This window comes from Gorilla gorilla, chromosome 6, assembly GCF_029281585.2.
Source record: "Gorilla gorilla gorilla isolate KB3781 chromosome 6, NHGRI_mGorGor1-v2.1_pri, whole genome shotgun sequence".
In the NCBI taxonomy this organism is placed as follows: Eukaryota; Metazoa; Chordata; class Mammalia; order Primates; family Hominidae; genus Gorilla; species Gorilla gorilla.
In genome coordinates this window covers 94,426,786-94,452,104 of record NC_073230.2, presented here as the reverse complement: position 1 = coordinate 94,452,104, position 25,319 = coordinate 94,426,786, and the positions used below count along the sequence as shown (strand labels likewise).

General features: G+C 37.7%; 1 protein-coding gene and 1 long non-coding RNA gene across 2 annotated transcripts in view; one reads left to right on the top strand and one right to left on the bottom strand.

The window, feature by feature from the left end:
- Nucleotides 1-3,839, bottom strand: part of LOC115935316 (uncharacterized) — a 78,063-nt gene extending 74,224 nt beyond the window's left edge. Inside the window, exons 1-2 of the long non-coding RNA XR_008667317.2 lie at nt 3,592-3,839; nt 2,596-2,686 (exon numbers count right to left, since the gene is read on the bottom strand). This is a non-coding gene — a long non-coding RNA (uncharacterized lncRNA). The remainder of the gene's footprint in view (nt 1-2,595; nt 2,687-3,591) is intronic.
- The window catches only part of COL1A2 (collagen type I alpha 2 chain), a 35,819-nt gene continuing 12,438 nt past the window's right edge, over nt 1,939-25,319 (top strand). The window contains exons 1-32 of the mRNA XM_019030849.4: nt 1,939-2,157; nt 4,794-4,804; nt 5,430-5,444; nt 6,096-6,131; nt 7,243-7,335; nt 8,619-8,672; nt 11,616-11,660; nt 11,753-11,806; nt 11,899-11,952; nt 12,259-12,312; nt 12,727-12,780; nt 13,304-13,357; nt 14,904-14,948; nt 15,239-15,292; nt 15,393-15,437; nt 15,827-15,880; nt 16,381-16,479; nt 16,623-16,667; nt 16,782-16,880; nt 17,301-17,354; nt 17,478-17,585; nt 17,945-17,998; nt 18,107-18,205; nt 19,120-19,173; nt 19,636-19,734; nt 20,134-20,187; nt 20,741-20,794; nt 20,945-20,998; nt 21,273-21,326; nt 22,282-22,326; nt 23,466-23,564; nt 24,780-24,887. Of these exons, the coding sequence (XP_018886394.1) occupies nt 2,088-2,157; nt 4,794-4,804; nt 5,430-5,444; nt 6,096-6,131; nt 7,243-7,335; nt 8,619-8,672; nt 11,616-11,660; nt 11,753-11,806; nt 11,899-11,952; nt 12,259-12,312; nt 12,727-12,780; nt 13,304-13,357; nt 14,904-14,948; nt 15,239-15,292; nt 15,393-15,437; nt 15,827-15,880; nt 16,381-16,479; nt 16,623-16,667; nt 16,782-16,880; nt 17,301-17,354; nt 17,478-17,585; nt 17,945-17,998; nt 18,107-18,205; nt 19,120-19,173; nt 19,636-19,734; nt 20,134-20,187; nt 20,741-20,794; nt 20,945-20,998; nt 21,273-21,326; nt 22,282-22,326; nt 23,466-23,564; nt 24,780-24,887 (1,971 nt within the window). The 5' untranslated portion in view covers nt 1,939-2,087. The remainder of the gene's footprint in view (nt 2,158-4,793; nt 4,805-5,429; nt 5,445-6,095; nt 6,132-7,242; nt 7,336-8,618; nt 8,673-11,615; nt 11,661-11,752; nt 11,807-11,898; nt 11,953-12,258; nt 12,313-12,726; nt 12,781-13,303; nt 13,358-14,903; nt 14,949-15,238; nt 15,293-15,392; nt 15,438-15,826; nt 15,881-16,380; nt 16,480-16,622; nt 16,668-16,781; nt 16,881-17,300; nt 17,355-17,477; nt 17,586-17,944; nt 17,999-18,106; nt 18,206-19,119; nt 19,174-19,635; nt 19,735-20,133; nt 20,188-20,740; nt 20,795-20,944; nt 20,999-21,272; nt 21,327-22,281; nt 22,327-23,465; nt 23,565-24,779; nt 24,888-25,319) is intronic.

Sequence of the window (25,319 nt, the reverse complement as noted above, 5' to 3'; positions counted from 1 at the left end):
TGTAAACCCCCTTCTAGGAATGACCAGTAACCCTTTCAAATTCTTTCACTCTCAGTTACTTCAAAAAATCATCCAAAGTGGTCTCCCAAGTGAGTGCCTTTAATTAGAATAAAACAAGAGTTTATTATAGTTTTTGGTTATCCACTTTTACTTGCATTAACCTTTTTTTCTTCTTTTACATTCAGAAAGAGTAACCTGCTTTAGAATAGTCCCTTTTATTTACAGAAGCTGCTGATGGAGTTAACTTCTGCAGAAATTCTTCCTTAAGGCAAAGCAAAAAAAGCGGGGAGGGGGTGGGGGGAAGGAAGGGAAAAAGATTCTCAGGGAACTACAGCCCACTTGTTTCTGTTTCTTAGAGACAGAACTGACCTAAAGATGGCCCCTTTGCGATGACTTCTGGGATAGAGCAGCACTCTAACTAGGCCCCCGCTGCCTCATGGGGGCCTTAGGCAAGTAGAGGAGAGGCCTCACACACACACACACACACACACACACACACACACACACACACACACACACACACAGCCTTTCAAACCTAGGGCCTGGAATGCCATCCCAAGAGGCTTTAGAAAAGGGCACAGGACCTTTGGCCTCCCACCTCCGGGTCAAAGTACCAGTTCCTCCTCTCCCTAGTAGGGAGTGGAGGGTTGGATGGAGGCGGCCAGAGAAGAGGGAAGTTGGGTGCTGGGGAGAGAGTTAACATCCACGTTGGTGGGCGCACTGCTTGGGGTGTTACCAGCGAAGACTACGAAGACCCCAAGCTCGAATCAGAAGGGCCTCTGGATGTGCTAGGGGAGGTGCTTGGGTGTGGCTGTAAGAGATAGGACAGAGAGTAAGCAGCAAGGTCAAGAGGGACCGGGGCGGGGGGCTCACGGAAGGGTTGAAGGGTCCAGGCTCAGGGTAGAACTGGTAAATCCAGACAAGGAGCCCATGGAGAAGGGGAGGGGAGACTGGAAACCATGAAAGATCCCCCACCGCAGCCTCAGAAAGGAGAGACTGAGAAATAAGTTCTCGGTCTCCAGGTCGGTTGGAGTCGTGTCGGAGTGCCAGACCATCCCCCAAAAGACACTCTTTGGAATGAGCCTCAGCAAAGGCAAGCTAGGAGGTCGAAGGACTTCCCAGGTGACTCGGTCTAGTCTAGAGTTCGCAAAGCCTATCCTCCCTGTAGCCGGGTGCCAAGCAGCCTCGAGCCTGCTCCCCAGCCTACCTGCCAACAAAAGGCGCCCTCCGACTGCAACCCAGCCCTCCACAGACAGGACCCCCCTTTCCCGAAGTCATAAGACAAAGAGAGTGCATCACTGCTGAAACAGTGGGCGCACACGAGCCCCAAAGGTAGAGAAAAGCTGGACGGGGCTGGGGGCGGGGTGCAGGGGTGGAGGGGCGGGGAGGCGGGCTCCGGCTGCGCCACGCTGTCGAGTCTTCCCTCCCTCCTTCTCTGCCCCCTCCGCTCCCGCTGGAGCCCTCCACCCTACAAGTGGCCTACAGGGCACAGGTGAGGCGGGACTGGACAGCTCCTGCTTTGATCGCTGGGTTCCCTATCCCTCTCTAGCTGCTCAGCTGCCCGGAGATCTGCAAATTCTGCCCATGTCGGGGCTGCAGAGCACTCCGACGTGTCCCACAGTGTTTCCAAACTTGGAAAGGGCGGGGGAGGGCGGGAGGATGCGGAGGGCGGAGGTATGCAGACAACGAGTCAGAGTTTCCCCTTGAAAGCCTCAAAAGTGTCCACGTCCTCAAAAAGAATGGAACCAATTTAAGAAGCCAGCCCCGTGGCCACGTCCCTTCCCCCATTCGCTCCCTCCTCTGCGCCCCCGCAGGCTCCTCCCAGCTGTGGCTGCCCGGGCCCCCAGCCCCAGCCCCAGCCCTCCCATTGGTGGAGGCCCTTTTGGAGGCACCCTAGGGCCAGGGAAACTTTTGCCGTATATATAGGGCAGATCCGGGCTTTATTATTTTAGCACCACGGCAGCAGGAGGTTTCGGCTAAGTTGGAGGTACTGGCCACGACTGCATGCCCGCGCCCGCCAGGTGATACCTCCGCCGGTGACCCAGGGGCTCTGCGACACAAGGAGTCTGCATGTCTAAGTGCTAGACATGCTCAGCTTTGTGGATACGCGGACTTTGTTGCTGCTTGCAGTAACCTTATGCCTAGCAACATGCCAATGTAAGTGCCTTCAGCTTGTTTGGGGGAGACTGGGTGGAGAGGTTAGATGGGAAGGCACCCTGCCCTGAAAAGGAAAACCTGTAACCTGAATTCCAGGTACACTTGGAGGGCAGACTCTCAGGCATGTGGGAAAACGCCGGAATTGATAAGAAACATGGAAATTACTTTAAAAAATGAAAACATAAAAGCCTTGCCAAAAGTTAGGGAACTTTTCCTCTAAGTTCAGAGTGAGACAGTTAACTCGGTCTGGCTCCTCAGCTTAGTAACCCCCAAAGGGAGCGGAAGGTCTTTTTCCCTAAGGATGAGATATTAACGACCAATGTGGTGGAGGAAGTCAAGGGCCTGCACCCCACAGGCCCCATAACCGCACTGATGTTCACCTTGTAAAACTTGAGGCCTGCGTTAGAAAGCCCTTCAACTGAGTAATGTAAAACTCACCTCCTAAGAGCTTTTATCTTCTGGGCATTGTAAGGCTTGTCCGGAGGAGGAGGATGACGATGCTGATATGATGATGGTTATAAGGCGCCCTCTGGAGGAAGGAAAATGAAAGTACAGGGGACAGGGCCTTAAGCAAATGGAATCCCAGTTAAAGCTTCTACGGATTTATACAGATTAATGATCAGCATTTCTGGTTGGAGCCTTTCCCAGTGGCTAGTCAGTGAACCCTGGAAAGAAGAATGGATGCTACTTGGAGTGGGTACATTCTGAAAAGTAATATAAGTGTCTCAATTCACTTTCTAGTCATGGAAATGGTAACATTTTTTAACTCAAATCTGCTCTAAATTTTGTTTGAGCCTGAGAATTACCCCTTTGACATGTTCCCAGTGATAAGCAAACATTATGAACGCAGCAAGTTGAGAGATATCAACATTGACATGAGACTCAAGAGACCGGGGTTTTTCCCATGAGTCTGACACCAATTTGCTGCGTGACTTTGGGCAAGTCAAATGGCCTTTTCTAAAATGTGAGACAGAGATTAAAGGGACCCCAAGGCCACTTTCCACCTCTAGGTTCCATGGCCAGACTTTCATGTCAAGAGAGAATGAAAAAGATCAGTCCGTTTTCATCTTGAAAATGGCTGCCAAAGTACTAGACAAAGATATTGACTAGATGGGGGATGGTATTGTCTGACCACACCCAGTACTCCAAAAAGTTGTTCCACCCACACAGCACGGTGTCTACCACCGCATAATTTCTAATGCATTTGTGTGCGTGTGTGTGTGTGTGTGTGTGTGTGTGTGTGTATGTGTCTGTTCCCCCTTCATTCACTTTTAGTATACATACTGTGGATACTAAGGAGTAATTGCAGTGAACAAATTCACATTACCGAGTTCATATTTTTAATGAAATCTGAGAGTGGGAAGAAAGAGTCGGCTCCTAGAGAATAAAATGAAGGCAGACTTAGGGAAATTTGAAGGTACAAAGGCAACTTACCTTCTGATCAACAGCCAACCACAGTCTGGAATAAATGTTATCAAACACACATTCTTCAAAATGGTCCATGTCTGAGTAATTAAAAGGCAAATTTCCAAAATCATAAGGACTTCCGTTAATCAAGTCAGGCATAATTATTCTTCCTACTGATGGACACAATGAAGTAAACATATCATTCTTGTAATTTAACAGTAATTCTCGTAAATTGCCCTTAAATGTCAGTGCTGGATGTGGTCCACCCTCCTAAATTGTGACTGTTGCAACAGATGTTCTCACTTCAAATAACGCACTTCTTGGCCGCCTAATTAAAGCAATTTTTGGGGTGATTCATCCTATTGCAAGCTTGGCCACACTTGTATCCTGTATTAACCTATAATTTTTATACCGTAGGAGAGGAATTCACTCTTTAAGGACTTATAACAATTATGGCAAAAGGGGAGATAGTACTTTTGTTTATTTTTTCTATTATTTTTCAAGATCTTTAATCCAGTTTTTCCATTTATACAAAACTCTTTCTCCGAGACAAAAATGATGCATATTGGTAAAATGATCTTACCTAATTTAAGTGAACTAATTTAAAGCAAAATTCAGATGTCTGAATTAATCCATTTTCATAGTTAATAATGTGCAAATTAGACCTTTTGAAAAAGGATATTAAGAATGGTACAAACTCAGTGAAGTACTAGGTAACTTCAATGTTTTATAAAAAAGTAAGTCAGCTTGAATGTTTCATAAAAAACAAATTCAATATAGAATTTTAAGGTGACACACTTTCCTAAATTTTACCTTTTTTTGATATTTAGGTATTAAAAATGATCTAAATCATAAATTATTTCCTCATCAATCTACTAGTCTTACATTCAGCGATTCATCTGTGCACTTTACCAGCTTAATTGCTAAGCATTCAAAATATCCTTCAGACACATTAATATTTCACAAGTTATAAAATAGTAAATAATTAACAATTTAATTCAAAATACATTTACATATTAATATTGCAAACAAATCACCCTGCTGATCCCTGCCATACTTTTGACCTGCATAATTTCCAGGTCATTAAAATATTCTTAATAAAAAATATAATTGGTCCTTAATTAGGTAACTCAATTCTATAAACTTGTTTCTCTATTGGTTAATTATTGCTATTGATCCATGAAGTGATACTGATAATTGTTTCCTACTTTTTCTTTTTTTTTCTACAGCTTTACAAGAGGTGAGTAAAACTTTTTTTAGAATTTTTAAAAATACTTTGATTCCCTTGGCTACAGTGATGTCTTCTCTTGGAAGGGAAGAAGTTACATTAATATTGACCATCCTAGATTCCCAAGAAAATTGTGAAGAATTGTGATAGTCAAAACCTTTCTGGCTGCCTTAGAAAGTACCCACCCAATTTTCCAAAATAGGCGGAGCTACTGAATAAGTCTAGGTTTATAAAATACTCATAAGAAATATAGAGTAAATAATCCAATAGAAGTTTGAGTTTTAGGATCAGCTTCTATGAAGCAGAAGATTTCACTGAGCTAGAGAATCTTTTCACTCCTTTGGAATTATTTTCAAAAGCACTTATTGTTAACACATTCTTAGCTCATGAATTGAATTTGAGGCATAAGTACAGGTACGTATTGCTATGTATTTTTTGTTCTGTAGGTACATATTTTTATTTGACATGTTGGTAAAATTTTAAATTGTAGTTTGAAATATTAAACTGAGATAATAGTAAATGCATAATGTAATGAATTGTGAAGGTATATTTGTATACTACACCAAAATGGAAGCTGTTTTTAAATATATATATATACAATTTTCTTCATAATAATCTTTGATTTATTCTTTTCTAGGAAACTGTAAGAAAGGTAAGAGTACACTACTTCTCCATAAATATCTAAAATTATCAGGGATAACATAATTTAACTAAATTTATAGTAGACTATAGAAGGAAAATACTTTATCAAAATTTTGCTCATATGAATATGCATTAGCTAAAGCATAAAATAAAGTAGCTTTGATGTTTAAGATAACAAAGTTTAATTATCTTCCAGAATCACCTGTAATTACATTTATGTGATACAAACTGGTGATTTACATACAAAAGGAAAAAAAAGACTTGTTTTTATTCTGGAGATGGAAGGCATATTATGTTAATTATAGGTAGTAAAAAAAGTTTATTTTAAAGGGCTTTGACTATATAAATGTGCTGTTAAAAATGTAACAAAATGGTCATTTAATCTACAGTTATCATCTTATTCAAAATGCTATGCATAGTATTGACCTAATAGCTGAAGACTATAGCAGCTTCCAATCCCCCAGCTGAAAAAAAATTACATATAATTACAATTAAAATATATACTTTTATCTATTGCATTGTGTCAATTTTTTATATGCTATCTAATAACACTGTAGTTACATCAGTCTTACCAACTAATTATTATCAAGAATGATTTGCTTGTTCACTGGAAATTACTTCTTAGGCATTTATTATTGTCCTGTTTGTATCTTTCCTGTAGGGCCCAGCCGGAGATAGAGGACCACGTGGAGAAAGGGTGTGTAATTTTTGAACTATAAAGGGCTTCGCCCCGTATTTGAGTAACTATATATTAGAAACTACAGGAACTGGCAATTTATAAGAATATTATGTATCCAGATAATTGTACACCCCTTTAAACAGGTAATGCACTGCAGAAGAAGTGAATGAGCATTATTATATATGATCAATATTTGTTTTAGGTCAAAATTACCGTTAAAAAAGAAAAACTGTTACAGTCATATTCTTTGCGTGGTCTACTTTCTTTATTTGTAATTGACCCATCCAACACATGCATAATGAAAATATATCTGCCTACCACCACAGTCCTCTTCTTAACACATTTCATTTGTTTTTGAACTAAGATCCGTTAGGTAGCTTGGAAATAATAGTGAATTAGTAGTCAGTAACATGTTTCTCTGCTCAAATTCATGCATGTACAAGTCAGGCTTACATTTTATTTGTGGCATTCTTAAATCTCCCTGCTATGCTTATTTGACATTTATAACTATGTGGTTTTGCATTATATAACACTTTTGCCAATATATGAATACCTATGTCTTATGTCTATTAGGAAGTGGAGACTTACATGTATTCCACTCAATTTATTAGAAATAGAATTAAATCAGTTAATTATTTTAACAATACAAGTAGTTAATGATAGTAAATCTGCAGGATTTTCTATCCTATGATAAAGTGACCTTATTAACTGTCACATCAGTTAATTCATTCACATGTAACATACCAAAACAATTGAATCAGTTTGTCACAGTCAGAGATCGGCAATAAAAATACGATGTAAGTCCTTGTGCACTGTTAAACATATGAAGCACGTGGAACCATACATTTTGGCTATAATTTTTATATTTGTATACTGGAGCTTCAGTATGAATTAATATTCAATGGCCGAGATAGTTCTTTAGGAAAACTACCCTGTGATATCTTAAGAGTTATTAACCCTCTTTCTAAAATAGACTCATAAGTGAATTTCAATCAATGACAAATATAGTATATTAAATTTCCACCCTACTTGCACATAGAAAGGTCTGAACAACTGATCTTACCACATATAATTCTTAGGTTTCTACAGGGCCTGTCTAACCTGACCTTATTCACTTTTTACATAACAGGGTCCACCAGGCCCCCCAGGCAGAGATGGTGAAGATGGTCCCACAGGCCCTCCTGGTCCACCTGGTCCTCCTGGCCCCCCTGGTCTCGGTGGGGTAAGGTGTCTTACGTATTGCTAACTTTTAGCTAACTTCAGTTGAAAGAAGGTTTATTGTAGAATTTATTTTTAGCAGTTAAGGGATAATTCTTCCATTTGAAAATTAGTATATTTTATTTCATTTATTTGGTTTCTTCACTCAAGATTCTGCTTTACCCATTCTCTTTGTGAGCCCTTGTCAATTACAGGACTGGTCTTTGTGTGCACTGAAGTTAGCTGTGGCCATCATTACCATTATTTAATTTGGAGATTTAATATCTTTTATCAGTAAGGCACAAATAAGAGGTGTTGCATTATTAAGGATTTTGATTAGATTGAACTGTGTAAGTGAAATCCCTGATCTTAAGCAATTTTACAAACATCCTACGCTTTTTATTCTCCTTGACTTGAAGTCTGCTGAACCAACATTCAAAGCGGTTTTAGGTTTAATTTGCTTGAAACTAATTTGAGAAAAGTACATTTCCCTTTTTCATTAATATCTTCTTTTAGCTTCATGTCTTTAACAATGGTATGAGTGCCAAATGGCCTCGCTGCAGGAAGGAAAACATATTTGCTTAATTGGTTAGCACTATGAATCAGAAGCCTGTTTCTAATACCCAACTGTATGTCAGTAAAATAAGACCTTTCTCCCCCAAAGATCTTATTATGATTGCTTATCTATGAATCGCATTAAAAAGCAGCTTCTTTAATAGAGCTACCACTATAAGAGAGATCTTTAGCAGTAAAGTTATTACTGTGAACTAGTTTTTAGAAGTTTTATCTTCCAAGGGGCATTTTAATTTAATTTTCCTCTAAACTTGAAAACTCTTTATGTCCTTCCTGAAACTCCAGCAAGAAAAAGATCTCTTAGTCATTTTGTGTAGCTCCGGTGGGGAAGGGCAACAGGTGAAAATGTGAAGATGTCCTCTTGAGCTCTGTCTAATTTGTCAGGAGCCCTTAGTAACATTAAAAGTTTAGAAAGCTTCCCTTCCTCAGAGTAGAGGTAAAAGGTGGGAGTGGAGACACCGAGTTAAGGCAGAAGAAGGGCTCAAAAAGTAAAGTAGGGAAGTTCTCCATTTCAAAGAGGTGTCGGCCAAGTTTTTAACGTACAACTCTCATAACTTTTTAGGAATTTAGTTCAATATAGAATTTTAAACTAATAATTATATCAAAAACATTGCCCTGTTTTAAATAACAACAGAAAAATATTTACAAGTAGAATGAGAAAATGAAATACATGACTAGTAACTAAAAATATTTTATATATATATATATACAATTTTTTTTTTTTTACTTCTCTAGAACTTTGCTGCTCAGTATGATGGAAAAGGAGTTGGACTTGGCCCTGGACCAATGGTATGCTTATCTGTTTATCTTAGCCAAAAAAATTGCTAAATAAATCATTCATTTTATGTCACATTTTACCACGCCATTTATTTAGCTACCTAAGTTAACACTCAATACTTAGATTATATAAAAACAACTCTTTTTGTCTTCAAATTTATGAAAACATAAGTTAAGGAGTTCACTTTTCTTTACAAAAGAAAGATTAATTGATCTTTTATGATTATATGATCTTTTTGATTATATGATCCTCATTAAGATAGATCATATACTTATGTCCAAGAAATAATCTTTGGACATAGTAACCATAACTTGGGCAAATCAATTTAATTTAAAACAGTAATCACTCTGATTAATTTTTTAATATTCTTTAACATTGCTTAGAATTTTAAGCAACACTTAGAGGCATAGAACTATTTATTAAGTTCTCTGAACTTGTTGGAAAGGATCAACAATTCTAGTCCAGCTAACTCATTTTAAAATGGGAGAGTTTAAGCCCTTTTCTCAAAGTCATCCAGGTAACTAATGACATAACTAGAACTAGATGCCAGGCAAGATGTCTAATATTTGCTTACATCATGGTTTATGTACCTAGTCCTTGAATAAGCCACTCATTTAGTCAACAGATATTAATCAGGTGCCTTCAATGGGCCCTAAATTGTATTAGGAACTGGGGAAATTACAAGGAATATGACAGATTCTGATCCTTCCTCAAGGAGTTAACAATATAGGAAATGTTTCTTTTTCTGAATTTTGACCAAAAAAATCCTTTTTTAGTCTATTGATTGTAAATCTATATAGAATAGAGTATAAGTAAAAATCTAGCATTTATGTCACTCAGTACAAATATTCAGCACCATACCCTATCAGTGGAGCACCGCTTAGAAACATTCCCTATATGATGATGATGATGATGATGACTATTAACAAATGAAGCTTCTAACAAGCATTAGAGAGAAGTTGGAAGGGAAAAATGCTAATACAAGCATGCAAAATGTATACTAGCGTATATGAAATAGAGGGGAAAACTGCCAGAAGTCAAAGTGTTAGGTTGATTAAGCACTACAGAATTTAATGTATACACACACACGCAATTTAGTGATTTTAATTAATTGTTTCAAAACAAAGGTATTTATCTGCCCAAAGTCAACATGGTCTTTAAAATGTAAATTTTACCTGGGCAGTGCACTTAGTGCTCTATCTTCAAAAGAAGATGTTCTGCTGGAGCTAATGGCCCACAGTAAGCTAATATACTCTAAGGGTGAGATAATATTTTCTGTAAATTAAAACTCTCACTTGAGAAATAGTGTACCTTTAATTGATGACTTCCACTTCTGTAATTTTTTCTGGTAATTTAAAATGTTCATATCTGAAATGAAAAAGTAGAGCGTTTCTTTCGGCTTTGTTTATATTGGATATTTGAAATTAGCTGTTTCAGCTAATGCTGGACATTAGTCAGTTTTAAAGCAGTACCTACATCTCAAGAAGAAGCGAGGGGGTGAAAAGTAAAGAGCTACTAAATGTCATTTTTAAAAAGCCCACTAAGCTGGGAAAATTAATATGGATTTCAGATTCCCCTGTTTTTGGAACATCTGTCTTGGGGGCATAAAGCAGACTATTTTACTTTGAAATATCAGTGAAATATAATTTAAGCTTGCACATCCACACACATGCACAGACATATGTAATCAACAGATATCTGTTTCACAAATAGGGAAGATAGGCGGCAATAAAGTATTAAAATAATTTCCATGTTGGAAAATCAATAACTATAAAACCCCACAGGGTTCTTCTCTGAATTAATGAGTAATCATACTGTCTCACAGCCTCCATGAAATACACTACATTTTATGTAAATGAAATTGTTGCAAATACACGAAAAAATAAATATAATTAGAAATTCATGATGTCAAAGAAAATTATTTTTTAATGTATGCCTAAAAAGCTATTGTGATTGAAAAGTGACATTTTCTTTTAATGTCAGAGCAATTTCTAAAACCAAATGAATAATTCTTATAATTAAAATGACGTACATTTTAGATAAAATCCATGTTATTTCACTCTAGGCATTAATACAGGAAGGTAGGTTTCACTGCAGAGTCCCCACAGCTGATGTCATGAACAAATTACTTGAGACTGGTACATGAAATATTTTCAGCATTATGAGGAACAGACCCTATGGATGAGCTTACACAGGCATTGATTACTGCAAAGAGGAGTCAAGAAAGTGTATTTAGCTTACAAACTATTAACAGCCTGTTTTACCCTACTTTTGTGCTACAGAAACAACAAAGGGGAAAACAATCTTCCATCATTTGGGCCATATTTTCAACAATAATATCATATAATAGACCCTTCCAGAAGGCTGTTTCAATAATGTTTTATTTTTCCTTCACCCCTCATTACATCCACTTTTGTTTGACATTTTCATCAGTCACCAGTAACCCTTAGAGGAGCGATAAGGTTATAACAAACTTCTCTCTAATCATTAAGAAGGACTTTTGATTCTTTCCAATTTATGTCCTTTGTGGCAATAAAAATACCAATTTCTTAGCTAAATATGACATAGGAAGATGACATATGATCAAAGAAATCCAAATGGAAATGCTTCATCTGCTGTATAGAAGACAATTGTATACTCCGCACTTCTGCAAAGACTGATTCACTTCATTGCATCAGAACAATCTCAATATGCCCAATTGTGCACAACTTTAAGGAACCTATCTGCCCCGTCTAATTCTCATTGATTTCTGTTGATATGGATTGGGAGAAAAGGAAAAGCAAAGGGAGAGAACTAGTGCAGGAAGTTTGAGTCCTTAAATTCTTCCTTGGGAGGAATAAAAACTATGGAATCAAACCACAACAATGGCACTCCTAAGTTGGTCATATCTGACCCCAGCCAACACCATGACAACTTATCAGTGCTAACTATTGATATATCTGCTTTCTTTACAGGGCTTAATGGGACCTAGAGGCCCACCAGGTGCAGCTGGAGCCCCAGTAAGTACTGAAAGCTTGTAATGCCTCTTATGTAAAAAGACAGAGAATTAAGAAATAAAGGCTTGGAGTATGACATTCTTTTTTTCTTTTAGGGCCCTCAAGGTTTCCAAGGACCTGCTGGTGAGCCTGGTGAACCTGGTCAAACTGTGAGTACATTTTTCCACCTTTGTGATACGTTTTTTTCCAGGAAGTTTATGAATATAACCTTAGTGAAATGATGGGTCTCCCATTTTCTTAGGGTCCTGCAGGTGCTCGTGGTCCAGCTGGCCCTCCTGGCAAGGCTGGTGAAGATGTAAGTATTTACTCTTAAGCACTTTCAAAATGCTATTTAAATACTCTTGCCTCAACAAGATTTTCTAGATTCAAATTAAGTATTCTGCCAAAAGCTGAATGTGCCTGACAGAACTCTTAATGTATGGGAAATATTATTTTAATGGAATATTAACTAACCTGCTTGTATTAAGGGAAAGATTAAATATATATCTGGATCCATATTTTTATGTGATAACTTTCTCCCCTTTTGTAAAAACCAAGATTCCCCCATTTTGTCTGATAGTTTACCAAGAAGAAGTTGACACTACAATGTTTTCATGTTTAGGGTCACCCTGGAAAACCCGGACGACCTGGTGAGAGAGGAGTTGTTGGACCACAGGTGAGACTTTTTACATTGGTAGATAGCACAATCATAGGCCTATAAGATAGTTGCTAAAACTAGCATCAATCTAAATGACAATATAGATGTCACCCAAACTCATAACATGAATCGAAGGCATCTAATAAAGAAAAAAGCCTAGTAAAAAAATGCATATACATTTTATTCATGCAAATAATGGAATATAAATGACGGCAAGCATACCATAAGCAACTAAATTGTGTTTTCTACAAATACCGTATTATTAGTAACTTACATTAGAGCAAGTTAATTTGTCGCTCTGTGCTTAGAGGTATACTAGACTTTGGTTCAAAGCTTGAACTTTGATGAGAATAAATACTTTGGAGGGAAGAAGTCACTGTCTTTTTATTTATGGTAAAACATTATTCACCATCTTCTGTATTTCTTTCTAAGGGTGCTCGTGGTTTCCCTGGAACTCCTGGACTTCCTGGCTTCAAAGGCATTAGGGTGAGCACATTCTTTACTCAGAAGAGAGAAAATGCCTATTAATTTTTGGAAAAAACTCAAGTATGTTTAAAATCTTGGATGACATATACTCACTTTCAAATCCCTGGAGTTTGCCAAAGGGAAGAAAGAGTTAAAGAGTCAGATTTCTTGAAAGTAAAGTGGGGTGCAATTTTTTCAGTCTGTTCATAGCTACCAAAAAACAGGCTCACTACAGAGAAAATTATATAGAACATGTATTACTTATTGAGTATTTACAACCATCTGAAAATCATAAAATTATTAAGGATGGAAAAGATGTGAAAGAACACCTAGTCCTCCATCCTTCTCTCTCAATGGCAAGAAAGTTAAGTGACCTATCTAGGGCAATAGACTGAGTTTGCTGGGACCTGGAACACTGGACTTTTTTCTACTGCAGCAGACAAGACTTACCCAAGAGAGATTAATGGCAAAGATATACAATACAATTTTTATTTGACCAAACACTATCATGGAACAGCATTTTATAATAAGGCTTGCCTTTCAGGGACACAATGGTCTGGATGGATTGAAGGGACAGCCCGGTGCTCCTGGTGTGAAGGTAAATATTAAATTAGAAGCACTGTTTTTAAGCACTTGATTGAAATTCCCCATGACCTCCAAAAAAGTATATTATACTGAAGACTACCCATATTACAAAAAGTATTTTTATTTTTATTTTTTCTTTTCTGTACTTCAAATCCCTCAAGGATGGGGACTATGAGAGTCTGTGAAAAAAGGTCAATTATTAATATTTATTAAAATTCAATATCTATTAAACAATTGAGATAAAAATAATATTAATAGTTTCTTCTTCCATTTCCTTTCCTCCCTCTATAATTTCAGTGTATCTCTGCAGCCAAAATAAAAGTAAATAAACATATAATCAGAGATTATGACACTCTGTATTATTTTAAACTGTAAATTCTCCTTTGCCACACACTAATTAGATAGGTATATTCATGTCGCTATACACTTTTCAACCTCTTTCCTGTGATTTATCTGTGCACACTCAAAAAAATTTTAATTAGGTAATTAAAGTCTCAGAAGTGTGTTATCTCTTGGCTAGGCTCTTCTCTGACAGCGTTTTCAACTATAAAATGTTCTCTTTCCTATTAAGGAGATAATGTGATATTAAAGTGAATACCAACGTAATTACAAATTAATGAGTAACGAATACTAGCGGGACCAGAAGTGAACATGAATATGGAGAATCTATTCTAACTTTCCAGCTGCCACACAAATGGATAAGGTCAAACTCATTCTCCCAAGAGCCCGATATAACAGCTCAGACTACTAATCACTGTATCATAAAATGTTAGAGCTGCAAGGAGCTTTGGAGACCCCCTCATTTTGCAGAGGTGGGAAACTGAGGCTTCGTGAGAGCAATTGACTTGCCCAAAGTCACACATCTAGAGGTTAGAAAGTCATAGGCCAGAAATGATCCCCCCCTGCCACTTCAATGCTTATTCCCAAAGAATAGACTTCACATAGAATCCTGGAAATTAAGGGTCCTTATGAGGTCTCTTAAACCATATTTTCCCTATATGTAAATCAGATTATCTTTAAAAAAAGTTCTTTTACATGTGCCATAGTATTAAATCCCACTACTACTACTACTACTACCCTGGTTTTTACTCAGGATAAGAATATAGATTGGAAATAAATATGATGGCTCTAAAAAATACCATGAAGCTTCAATTTTTCATGCACATTTTATGAAAGTGATAACACTGAGTGTTCAAAATAACTTTAAAAAGGATAAATATGGTTACATTGAAAGCAAATTTATCCTTTGCCATCTCTTTTTATGATATTGTTTCTAGTATATAATTGATATCCAGAATCTAAGGGAGAAATTGGGGAGGAGGTACACTCAAATAACCACATCTCCTTAGAACCTGGATATGTGGTACTATCTGAATAAAAACTCATGTTAGCACATTTTAAAATCTGTGTGTCTGGCATAATTGAAAAACAATCTATATGTGTAAGAAATGTTATGAAGTATATGAATGGTTCAAAGTAAAAAAATAGAGTAAAATTGCACTATCAGGAAAAATAATTGTTATATTTAATGAACAAAAACTCAATCCTTCTCCATGTAGGGTGAACCTGGTGCCCCTGGTGAAAATGGAACTCCAGGTCAAACAGTAAGTATTGACTACTTCATTGTAAATTTAAATGTGTACACTCTTTATGAGATGGAACTTCTTTAATGTTTTTCCTAATCACTGTATCCTTCAGCATTGTATTCTTTGATGTTTTTCTATAGCCTTCTGATACTTAATTGAAATCCACTACTGTTTAGTTGGAATTAGAAGGCAACTTATTTATTTTTAGTGTATTCTTGTACAGGTTGGAAACTGAACAAAGCAAATGATGCCTGTGACTTTTTTTAAATTAGCATTCTGGATTTTATTGAAAATATTTCTGCTTCTAGGGAGCCCGTGGGCTTCCTGGTGAGAGAGGACGTGTTGGTGCCCCTGGCCCAGCTGTAAGTGCTTCCATTTTTGTTCAGTTTCATCCTTTTAAAAAATCTTCTAATGACTGTCATTTAAGTTTCCACCTGATCTTCCCCTTTATTTTCTTCTTAGGGTGCCCGTGGCAGTGATGGAAGTGTGGGTCCCGTGGGTCCTGCTGTAAGTTTTGACACCGGGGAGTTTGAAAGGAGTTGAGAATGTGGGGTGGGCGCTGTCTTCTTCATTAATCTCTTATGAAATAGCATCATTTCAGACACTTTACCAAATGTTCTGTGAGGTCTCTTGAAGGCTCCATTTATAAGTAGTGTAAGCCATTTATAAGTACCTGAACTTTTGATTGATGTATAAAGCAAAATATCCCCACCCTGGATACCATGAATGTCTTGCCTTTGATGAGATCCTAACGACAACAGACTGGCTGTCAGTTTTTTTCTTTACTAATATAAATGGTGTCATGCCACTCTAAGCAACTTCAATCTTCTGTCATTGTTATTGTTTTCTTAATTTACTTGGAGGAAATTTCTTACCACCTTCTGCTTTGATTTCAGGGTCCCATTGGTTCTGCTGGCCCTCCAGGCTTCCCAGGTGCCCCTGGCCCCAAGGTAAAAACACTGGTTTTACCATTGTCACTACTTTGATAAACTTTTTACTGTGATGTGAAAGATTGGAACTGTGTTTGCAGATAAAGAGATAATTACAAAACAGTTACCTTAATTATTCCTTCCCTTCAAAATGGACGTAGAATGACCAGTTTTCTCACTCTACATTTGAAATAGATAATTTCTCTGCCCTGTGCACTGTGCCCATCGATATAGATGACAACATGGAAATTGTCTCTAGGACTAGTTAGTTAGGACTGACTGAGAACCAGAGTCAACCACAGAGAGACAGAAGGAGAGGGAAGGTAGTAACAGTAGCCAAGATGGCAGAATCAAGCAAGGAAAATAGGAAACCAAACTCAAATCTTGTAATAAAACGGATAAGAAAAATAATTGCAATTTTGAAGTTTTATGAAGACATTTCATAAAACTTGGCATCTTAAAAACAGATATGCTGTTTCGTTATTTGCTGGTTAATTCCTTGGTTTAATTTCCCCTTTTAGGGTGAAATTGGAGCTGTTGGTAACGCTGGTCCTGCTGGTCCCTCCGGTCCCCGTGGTGAAGTGGGTCTCCCAGGCCTCTCCGGCCCCGTTGGACCTCCTGTAAGTAGCCATTGTCTTTAAACTTTATTGAGTAAAAGAAAACGAAGGTGGGGTAGGGGGAAGAAGAAGAATGAAGATGGGGTCAAAGAAGAACCGAAATATTCCAATTAACTGATATCCTTCTCCTTTCCTTTTCCTCATAGGGTAATCCTGGAGCAAACGGCCTTACTGGTGCCAAGGGTGCTGCTGTGAGTATACCTGTGTAGCTAAAATGTGCTGCTATGATTTTAAAGGCATTTAATGTGTGCTGCCTCTACAGCCCATCACCTCCCTAATGGACCACACTGCATTTTCCTTCATAGGGCCTTCCCGGCGTTGCTGGGGCTCCCGGGCTCCCTGGACCCCGCGGTATTCCTGGCCCTGTTGGTGCTGCCGGCGCTACTGGTGCCAGAGGACTTGTTGTAAGTGGTCATGACTGTGGTTCTCATCATCCTGAAATACCACCTCTGCCATCATTTCATCACTATCTAGACTTCCACTTGTAGTTTTATTATTCCTATTTTTCTCTTCCTTAGCATTTTTAGTTTATATTTCTTATATATGTATGTACACTTCCGTCTGCTATATGCACACAGACATGCCCTTCCTGTTATCTTAAATCATTACCTCAAGGTAAATGAGGCAAAGTTCTACAATATCAGTTTTGTCCCTTCGACCAATAATACCATTCCCCTGTACTCAATTTAAATACGAACAGGGTACATTTCCTAGAGAACTTGAGCTTCTCTTTACCTTGACCCACAAATATTCTAAGAGATTTGTCTGCAAGAGAGTTTCAACAAATGTTTGTCGTTTGACCACTGTTCTGTATTGAACCCTAGGGTGAGCCTGGTCCAGCTGGCTCCAAAGGAGAGAGCGGTAACAAGGGTGAGCCCGTAAGTAGCTCTATCATCACACTTTTATAAAGTTAATTATTTTTCTCATTCCAGTTTCTCCAGCTGGACATAGTATAAAAATTATTTTTTTACTCCTCTTCTTTTGTTCTTTTCATTAAACAGGGCTCTGCTGGGCCCCAAGGTCCTCCTGGTCCCAGTGGTGAAGAAGGAAAGAGAGGCCCTAATGGGGAAGCTGGATCTGCCGGCCCTCCAGGACCTCCTGGGCTGAGAGTAGGTTTCAAATGCTCCCAACACCCTAACACACCAGAGGCAGATTATGACACCCCTTCATTGGGAATTGGTCAAAATTACTGACTGTGTTTTCTTAGGCAAAAAAAAATCTGCTTTCCATCTGCCTTATTAAATCAGTGACTCTCAATTTAATGTGTTATAAAATTGGCCTGGAAACAATGTTGACCTACTTTTGCAGGATGCTCATCTATGAATTCCTCTAGGGGTTGGGTGAAGTGTTTTGGCTTGGTTTGTGTCTGTATCTCCCCTGTAAGGAGATCATGCTATTTTTAACAAACTCTACCTTATCAAGTCAAGAGATTTCTTTAATTCCCTCTATTTCATGTACTTTCTTGCAGGGTAGTCCTGGTTCTCGTGGTCTTCCTGGAGCTGATGGCAGAGCTGGCGTCATGGTAAGCTGTCCATCACTTACTTCCTGGAAAGGAACTTGATGCTTCTGGTGGTGGGTGTGTCATTAGCTTTAGCATCCTCCTCCTCTATCTCTTTTTTTTTTTGAATAGGGCCCTCCTGGTAGTCGTGGTGCAAGTGGCCCTGCTGGAGTCCGAGGACCTAATGGAGATGCTGGTCGCCCTGGGGAGCCTGGTCTCATGGGACCCAGAGTAAGTTTCAAACTGATTCTGAGCAAATCACACCTGGCATTACTTCCTTCTTTAAAGGGTTGGTTAATATTGAAGATAACAATAAAAACATCAAAAGTAAATTTGTTAGTAGTCTTGCTGACAGTTGCATTTTTGACTTTATCAAAGCTCAGTAGATATTTTCATGCATTTAATTAGTTCATAAATTTTCTATTTACTACTTGATACAATGGCTATGAGGTTTTTGGAAGAATAGATCTATTTTAATATATCCAAATTAGATTGGTCCTCCTATGAGCATGAATCTTTTATCTTAATTTGTGAGTTTTATATAAGGTGTTCATGAAATATATTAGGACTATACATTATTCGTTTATTAGATTCATAAGTGAAGTCTTTTTCCTAGCAATCACAAAGTGCTGTAATGTATTCAGCATCACACTAGCTATGGAGAAATAACCTCTAGGTCCATAGACACACTAATCCATAGCAATAGAGTAATTTTTTTGCCTCCATTACCTCTTATGGGTGAATATCAACTGTAATTGTACCATAAACAAGTAATAGGGACACCAAATATAGCAATAAGAAATCCACTTTGGAAATTGCTTACTAAAAGTATTAGTTTTTCTATTATGAGGTAAATAACGTGATACATTTTGCCCATATAGCATGTTGCTTAACAGTTTCTTGAGATATCTGTAAAAGGATGAGTTGCACTAAATTTCAATAAAAGGAAAGCCACAAAAAAATAGAAGAAAAATTTCAGAACTCTTTTCACACTTCCCAGCTAGTGGCTAATATTCCTAATGATTTATCCTAGGCAACAAACAAAAAGTGGGGGGAAAAGGTGCCTTTGTTAGACTTCAGTTAATCTAAGGCTTGAGTATGTAAGTTAAAGTGCCAATATAAAAACATCCTCATTTATTTTATAGGGTCTTCCTGGTTCCCCTGGAAATATCGGCCCTGCTGGAAAAGAAGGTCCTGTCGTAAGTATTGCTCATTTTCCATTATATTTTCAAGGACACTTATTGCACCCTTATCAAGTCTATTTTGTGGCTTATTTATACATGAACACATTGAAAATAAATATCAGACACATACATCATCTGGGAATGCAGAGTAATAGATTGTAATTATGGAGTCCAAATGAATACAGGACTGAAAGCAGAGCAGGGGAGAGAAAAACATGGCAGGGAAAATTGAAGCAGGTGACAAGGGGATGCAAGAGAAGGGAATGAGGGAAATTGCAAACATACGAGATTGAATTGGCTATGTGTGTACCGACATCCTAGTTAGAAAAGGAAAATGGATTCATAATTTATTAACGCTTTATACAAGAAGCTCTATGCATTCAGAAAACTATTCTGTTTCATCCGTGGCAGCATCATAAGCTTGAGGTTGTGAGAATATGTTGACACTGAGTAAACTTGAAATAACTCTGCTTTCAGGGCCTCCCTGGCATCGACGGCAGGCCTGGCCCAATTGGCCCAGCTGGAGCAAGAGGAGAGCCTGGCAACATTGGATTCCCTGGACCCAAAGGCCCCACTGTAAGAATCAACACAACTTTCTTACCCTCAGCACTTTCGTAGCCAAATTTTACCAAACTCTAGTATTTATCTCCTGCGAATCAGTCCAGTCTCAAGGAGTTTCCTTTCAACACAGGAAAACTGCAGGCCACTTATCACATTAAAAGTTTACCTCTAGTGTATCCTTATATCCCTGCTAAAAATCCATCTCCTGAGCCCCATGCTTCCACAGACACAGGGACATCTTACTGTACATGCAGCTGCATGGTGATGGATCATCCTTAGATAACAGAAACCACAGACTAGGGATCTCAAAAGAACACAAAAACAAGCAGGAATCAACATTCCAAAATCATCGTGGTTAATTTGACATTAAATGTGCAAGGCTGTTCTTTGTTTTGTTTTTCATTTTTACTCTAGGGTGATCCTGGCAAAAACGGTGATAAAGGTCATGCTGGTCTTGCTGGTGCTCGGGTAGGTGCTAACTTGTGTACAGATCTATTCACATAGCATTCATCTAAGAACCACACTTTTTTTTTTTACACCATCTGATATCATTTTGTCACTTTCTTTTCAAGATGGCATCCACAGGGGTCCTTTTACCATCATAAAATGCCTTTTAAAAACCAAACTTATAAAACAGTGAGCAAAAACAAATCAGAATATACATTAGGTCAAAAATACAGAAGCACCTGGCTTTTATTTTATTCATTTTGTAATTAAAAGGGTATGAATATGTAGTAGCATTCTCTGGCCTTTATAAATTGCCTTGTGTCGCATACTTTGCTTGAGTCATATCAAAAGTTAGTAGGCAAACCCATAAATATATATACCTACTATGTACCCACACAAATTAAAAATTTAAAAAGTTAGTAGGCAGTATTTGGGCTTTTGTGGGAACCCACAATGAGTTTAATTCATGCTAAAATGACAAACTTGTTTTAAGGAAGTAATACCTGAGGCTTTGAGACATCTTAAACTACCTAGCTTGCAGCTAACCATCAGCCTTTCTGTTAAATATTTTTAGGGTGCTCCAGGTCCTGATGGAAACAATGGTGCTCAGGGACCTCCCGGACCACAGGTGAGTATTTCTCCCACTCTTGTGCTCTTCTGCACTAGAATGTATATAGTCCTCAAACTGGCCATCTCCATTTTCAGTCCAAAAGTTATACAGCTAGACAACAGTGGTGACATACGTTGCTATTTATGCTCTCTTTCCTGTCACTTTCAGGGTGTTCAAGGTGGAAAAGGCGAACAGGGTCCCGCTGGTCCTCCAGGCTTCCAGGTAAGTCAACTCAAACATATACAATGCTGTCTTTGGTCAGCCTATTCAGCTGTAAATCACCATACCGTACCTCTCTTCTCCACCACAATAAACATGATTTCAGGACTGAAGCAAAGAAAGGTGCATTTTTTTCAAACAAACTTTTGTGTAATGCTTAATAACATACAATCATGCTCATGTTGATATTTGGTAGCCACCACCCCCAAACTCAATTATTAGCAAATCTCCTGAACATAGCCATGGGATTGAGATTTGTATTTCTTTTCATTTTTAGGGTCTGCCTGGCCCCTCAGGTCCCGCTGGTGAAGTTGGCAAACCAGGAGAAAGGGTGAGTAAAACAAGTAATAGTAAGTAGTAACTACTAAACTTGAGAGTTTCCCCCTGTTTAATACCCCACTGCTATGCAATTATAATATGTAAAAGAAAATTTCGTATTTCATATGTTAATGATAGTGTTTTACATACGTTGGTGCTGATGGAGAGAATGAGCCAAATTACTTTAGTTCTGATTACTTTGTTTTACAGATTTAATGAAACATCACCTTATGAAAGTAAAATCTATCAATGAATATTTTATTTAATAGCCTTACTTTTTGTATTGTTCTTGATAACATTAAGATACAAATTATTTCCTTCCCCATAGTGAAAAAGTAAATGCACAATTTTCAATCAAACTAGATCCTGAAAAATTCCTTTTGTGTTTTTCTTGGCATTCAGACATGACACTGCTATACACAATCAGGGCATGAGTTCTGAGTCATTTTCTCTCTAATTGTGATGAATGTGCCCCAATTTAGTTACATTCTGTGGCCTGGTCTCCTTTGTCAACAGTAGGACACATTAAGGAGACAGCTGGTCAGTAATAAAAGAGATACACTTGGGTATACAATTAACTAGGTAATGTACAGAATATGATAATTTCTCTTAAGAAGATGATCTGTTATACAGCTAAAAATAGGCAACGTCTAATATTCATTATTATTTATCTTTTTATTGAAGGAAATAGTCTGTTTTGTCACTTTTTAAAAAGCAATAAACTAAATAATGGGAAACAAATTTTTTGATACCAAGTTCTGGGATGGATACATTTTTGTCACCAGTAAAATTCTCTCTTTCTGTATCTTTCCATACTAAAAGTTGTTCTTATTAGCCTGTGTACTTATGCACTCATGTAGATACTGCCAGGTTTATTTCACTCTTTCCAAATTTTTCAAATATTTTAATCATAAGTGAATTTAGAGATCACACACAGATTTCATGCTTTATTCTCATGTTTTGTCTAGGGTCTCCATGGTGAGTTTGGTCTCCCTGGTCCTGCTGGCCCAAGAGTAAGTGTTACTTCATTAACTTTCATAAACTCTGGCAATGTGTTTTTAAAAGTAGTAGTGCTTTCTCCTTAAAGCCACTGATGACCCCGCAACAAGCCTCTGATGCTCTTCTATAGTCAAATGTAATCTGTAGAAAGCATTAGATTTCTAAGTTGATAGTAGAATTTTTTGTTTCGTTGCTCATATTTCCTATTCAATAATTACATAGTTATAAGAAACAAATAAATCAATATATGTTATAGTCAGTGATTTATATAGACAACTATGCTACATTTGTGACAGTGGCTCAACTTGAGCTAAGGAAAAATAATATGTTACTAAGATATAAAGTTAATTTTGGCAATGTGTGTTGATGTTCAAAGCCTAAAGCCGAACTTATGAGTAGTCATATAAAGAAAAAAATACTTAGTTTCTCTGTGGGTATTAGCATCACTGAAATGATTAATTTGCCCTGAAAGTATTCCATCATGTCACTAGTTAACACATATGTAGGAAGCTCAAAGAACCAACTTATAACAAGGTCCTTTGAAACAGTTACAACGTGGACCTATGTGATAAATATTTTGGGCTATAGAATGCTATGTTCTAGTGATATTTAGATGTAAATTGGGAGACATTTAGATAGACAGACATATATATATATATATATATACAAATACATACATCAAATATACATATGAATATTGTAACTGTTATATCATTATTACACAAGGTTATAAAAAGGAGGCATAGATAGGAGAATATCTAATGTTATCTTCACCTGCCATTGCTATTCAACTAAAATGACACAATCTTTTCTTTGAATACTACACATAACTGGCATCTGTTTTTACCTATGGATTTATCACAGAAAAGACTCCCCAAAAAAAGGGGAATGAATTGCAAAAATTGAATATTATACTCTAGAAGCAACGAATTCTGGAGTTGTAGTCATGGAACATTAGAGCTAAGTGACACTTTAGAGAATATCTCATCAATCTCTTCATTTTACTAGTGGAGAAATTAGGAACAAAAGAAATTTTAATTTGCTAATAAATGCAGAACCAGGGCTCGGAAGCTACACAAATGTAAACTCTCATATGTAAAACAGTATCACTGAAAGTGATGAATGGTGCAACACTTCTAATCACTTTTTTCAGGGGGAACGTGGTCCCCCAGGTGAGAGTGGTGCTGCCGGTCCTACTGGTCCTATTGGAAGCCGAGGTCCTTCTGGACCCCCAGGGCCTGATGGAAACAAGGTAAAATCTTATGTTTTATATATTGCTGGTTTGGCCCAGTCTGCCTAGAATAAGTAGACCCTTTACAATAGAAAGATAATTGTTTTTCAGATTTTTATTTATTTCCAGTTCTGTGATGACTTCCCTCTCAGTAAACAGCAATCCGATTCCAGTGGACCTGAATTATTCTAAACAAACAAACAATAGCAACAAACTGTGGGGGAAAATTCAGAGTTCCCAAAACATAAATGAATTAGTATGGGTTGTCACTCTTTTCTCCTCACGCTGTTTATGCTTTTGTTTTAATCTAGAAACATTGTATACATTGGACATTATTTTCAGAGAAAAAAACTTTTTATCTTAACATCTCATCCCATAGAGTAAAATTTCAAAAAGTAGTCTGAATTTTAATAATAAGAGTTTATGATGATGAAAATTCATTGGGCAATACATTCACCCCCAAAAATTCGTCTGGAAACTTGTGTTCCAAAATAGAATCTGTGGTTTAGATTTTAAAATAGATTTAATATACATTCCTGAAAAAGAGATTACCTTAACCACAATAAAAAGAAGACAACACATATTAATTCTTAACTCTAGGGGAAAAAATGTAAACATTAGTTGCAAAAAGCTATTTTAGTGTATGGAAGGATGTTCTTGGGAAAAAAATAAAAACATAAAAGGGAGAGAGGAAATAAAGAAACCACGGTTTTGTGAGGTAGTACTTTCAAAGGGATCTATTTATCTCAGAAGCTAGTCAACAGGTTTTAAGTATGTGGAATTGTAGGGTTTTATATAAAAATGGAAGATACAATCTCTACTCTTAAGGAGATTAAAACGCAAACATCTCCTCAATTGACAGGGTCTCTTTCCATGTTTTCTGTCAGGGCTAAGAGACTTATCCTTGAAAAATGTCTGTGGGTAAACATTTTTTACTCTCTGCTTCCCATTGTCCTATCCTCTTCTCCATGCCTGCCATCCTTAAGAGGACTGAAGCAGGTTATAGAGGAATCGCAGCTGTGCACTCCCACTACCCTCATCTCTTCAGTCACCATGTCATTAGCAGCATCTCTCTCTGCTATATTCTCCCTCCTTTCAATAGCCCAGCCTTCTTTGTGTTTCAAAGCAGGCAAGAAGCCTGTCTAGCTAACTGTTTAAATTGGAATTCTTCAAGAGTTTGATTCTTCATTTTCTTCTTTCTCCACTAAAATTGATTTCACATGTGTTTGACTCAAGGGTGAACCTGGTGTGGTTGGTGCTGTGGGCACTGCTGGTCCATCTGGTCCTAGTGGACTCCCAGGAGAGAGGGGTGCTGCTGGCATACCTGGAGGCAAGGGAGAAAAGGTACCCTCCCAGTGTTGACCCCATTACATATTGTTGATGAACTCTAGTGAAGAAGGCTGCACAAGGATGCCCAAGTTTTCACAATTCTTGGCAGGTGGTCTGGTAGCATTTTGATATCTATCTATATACATTTCCCTCTGCCACCTAGCACCTACACATTTCTAAACTCACTAATCTGGCAAAATTCCTTGCTACCGTGGAATTTCACACAAACAGATGGTGTTGAGTAATACATGAGGCTCATTTTAATGCCACTAACAATAATGCCTCATCCTGCCCTAATTAATGGGAAGAAGCTACATTGAACAGCTGTCAACCGTGCTGCTGCATTAGTTATGCCGTAAGAGTGATCAGGCGCTGCAGCCCATTGTGATGTTGCCTTACAATTCTGTCCACATGAATCTGTACCTTGCTTGATTATGCTTCAGGAGA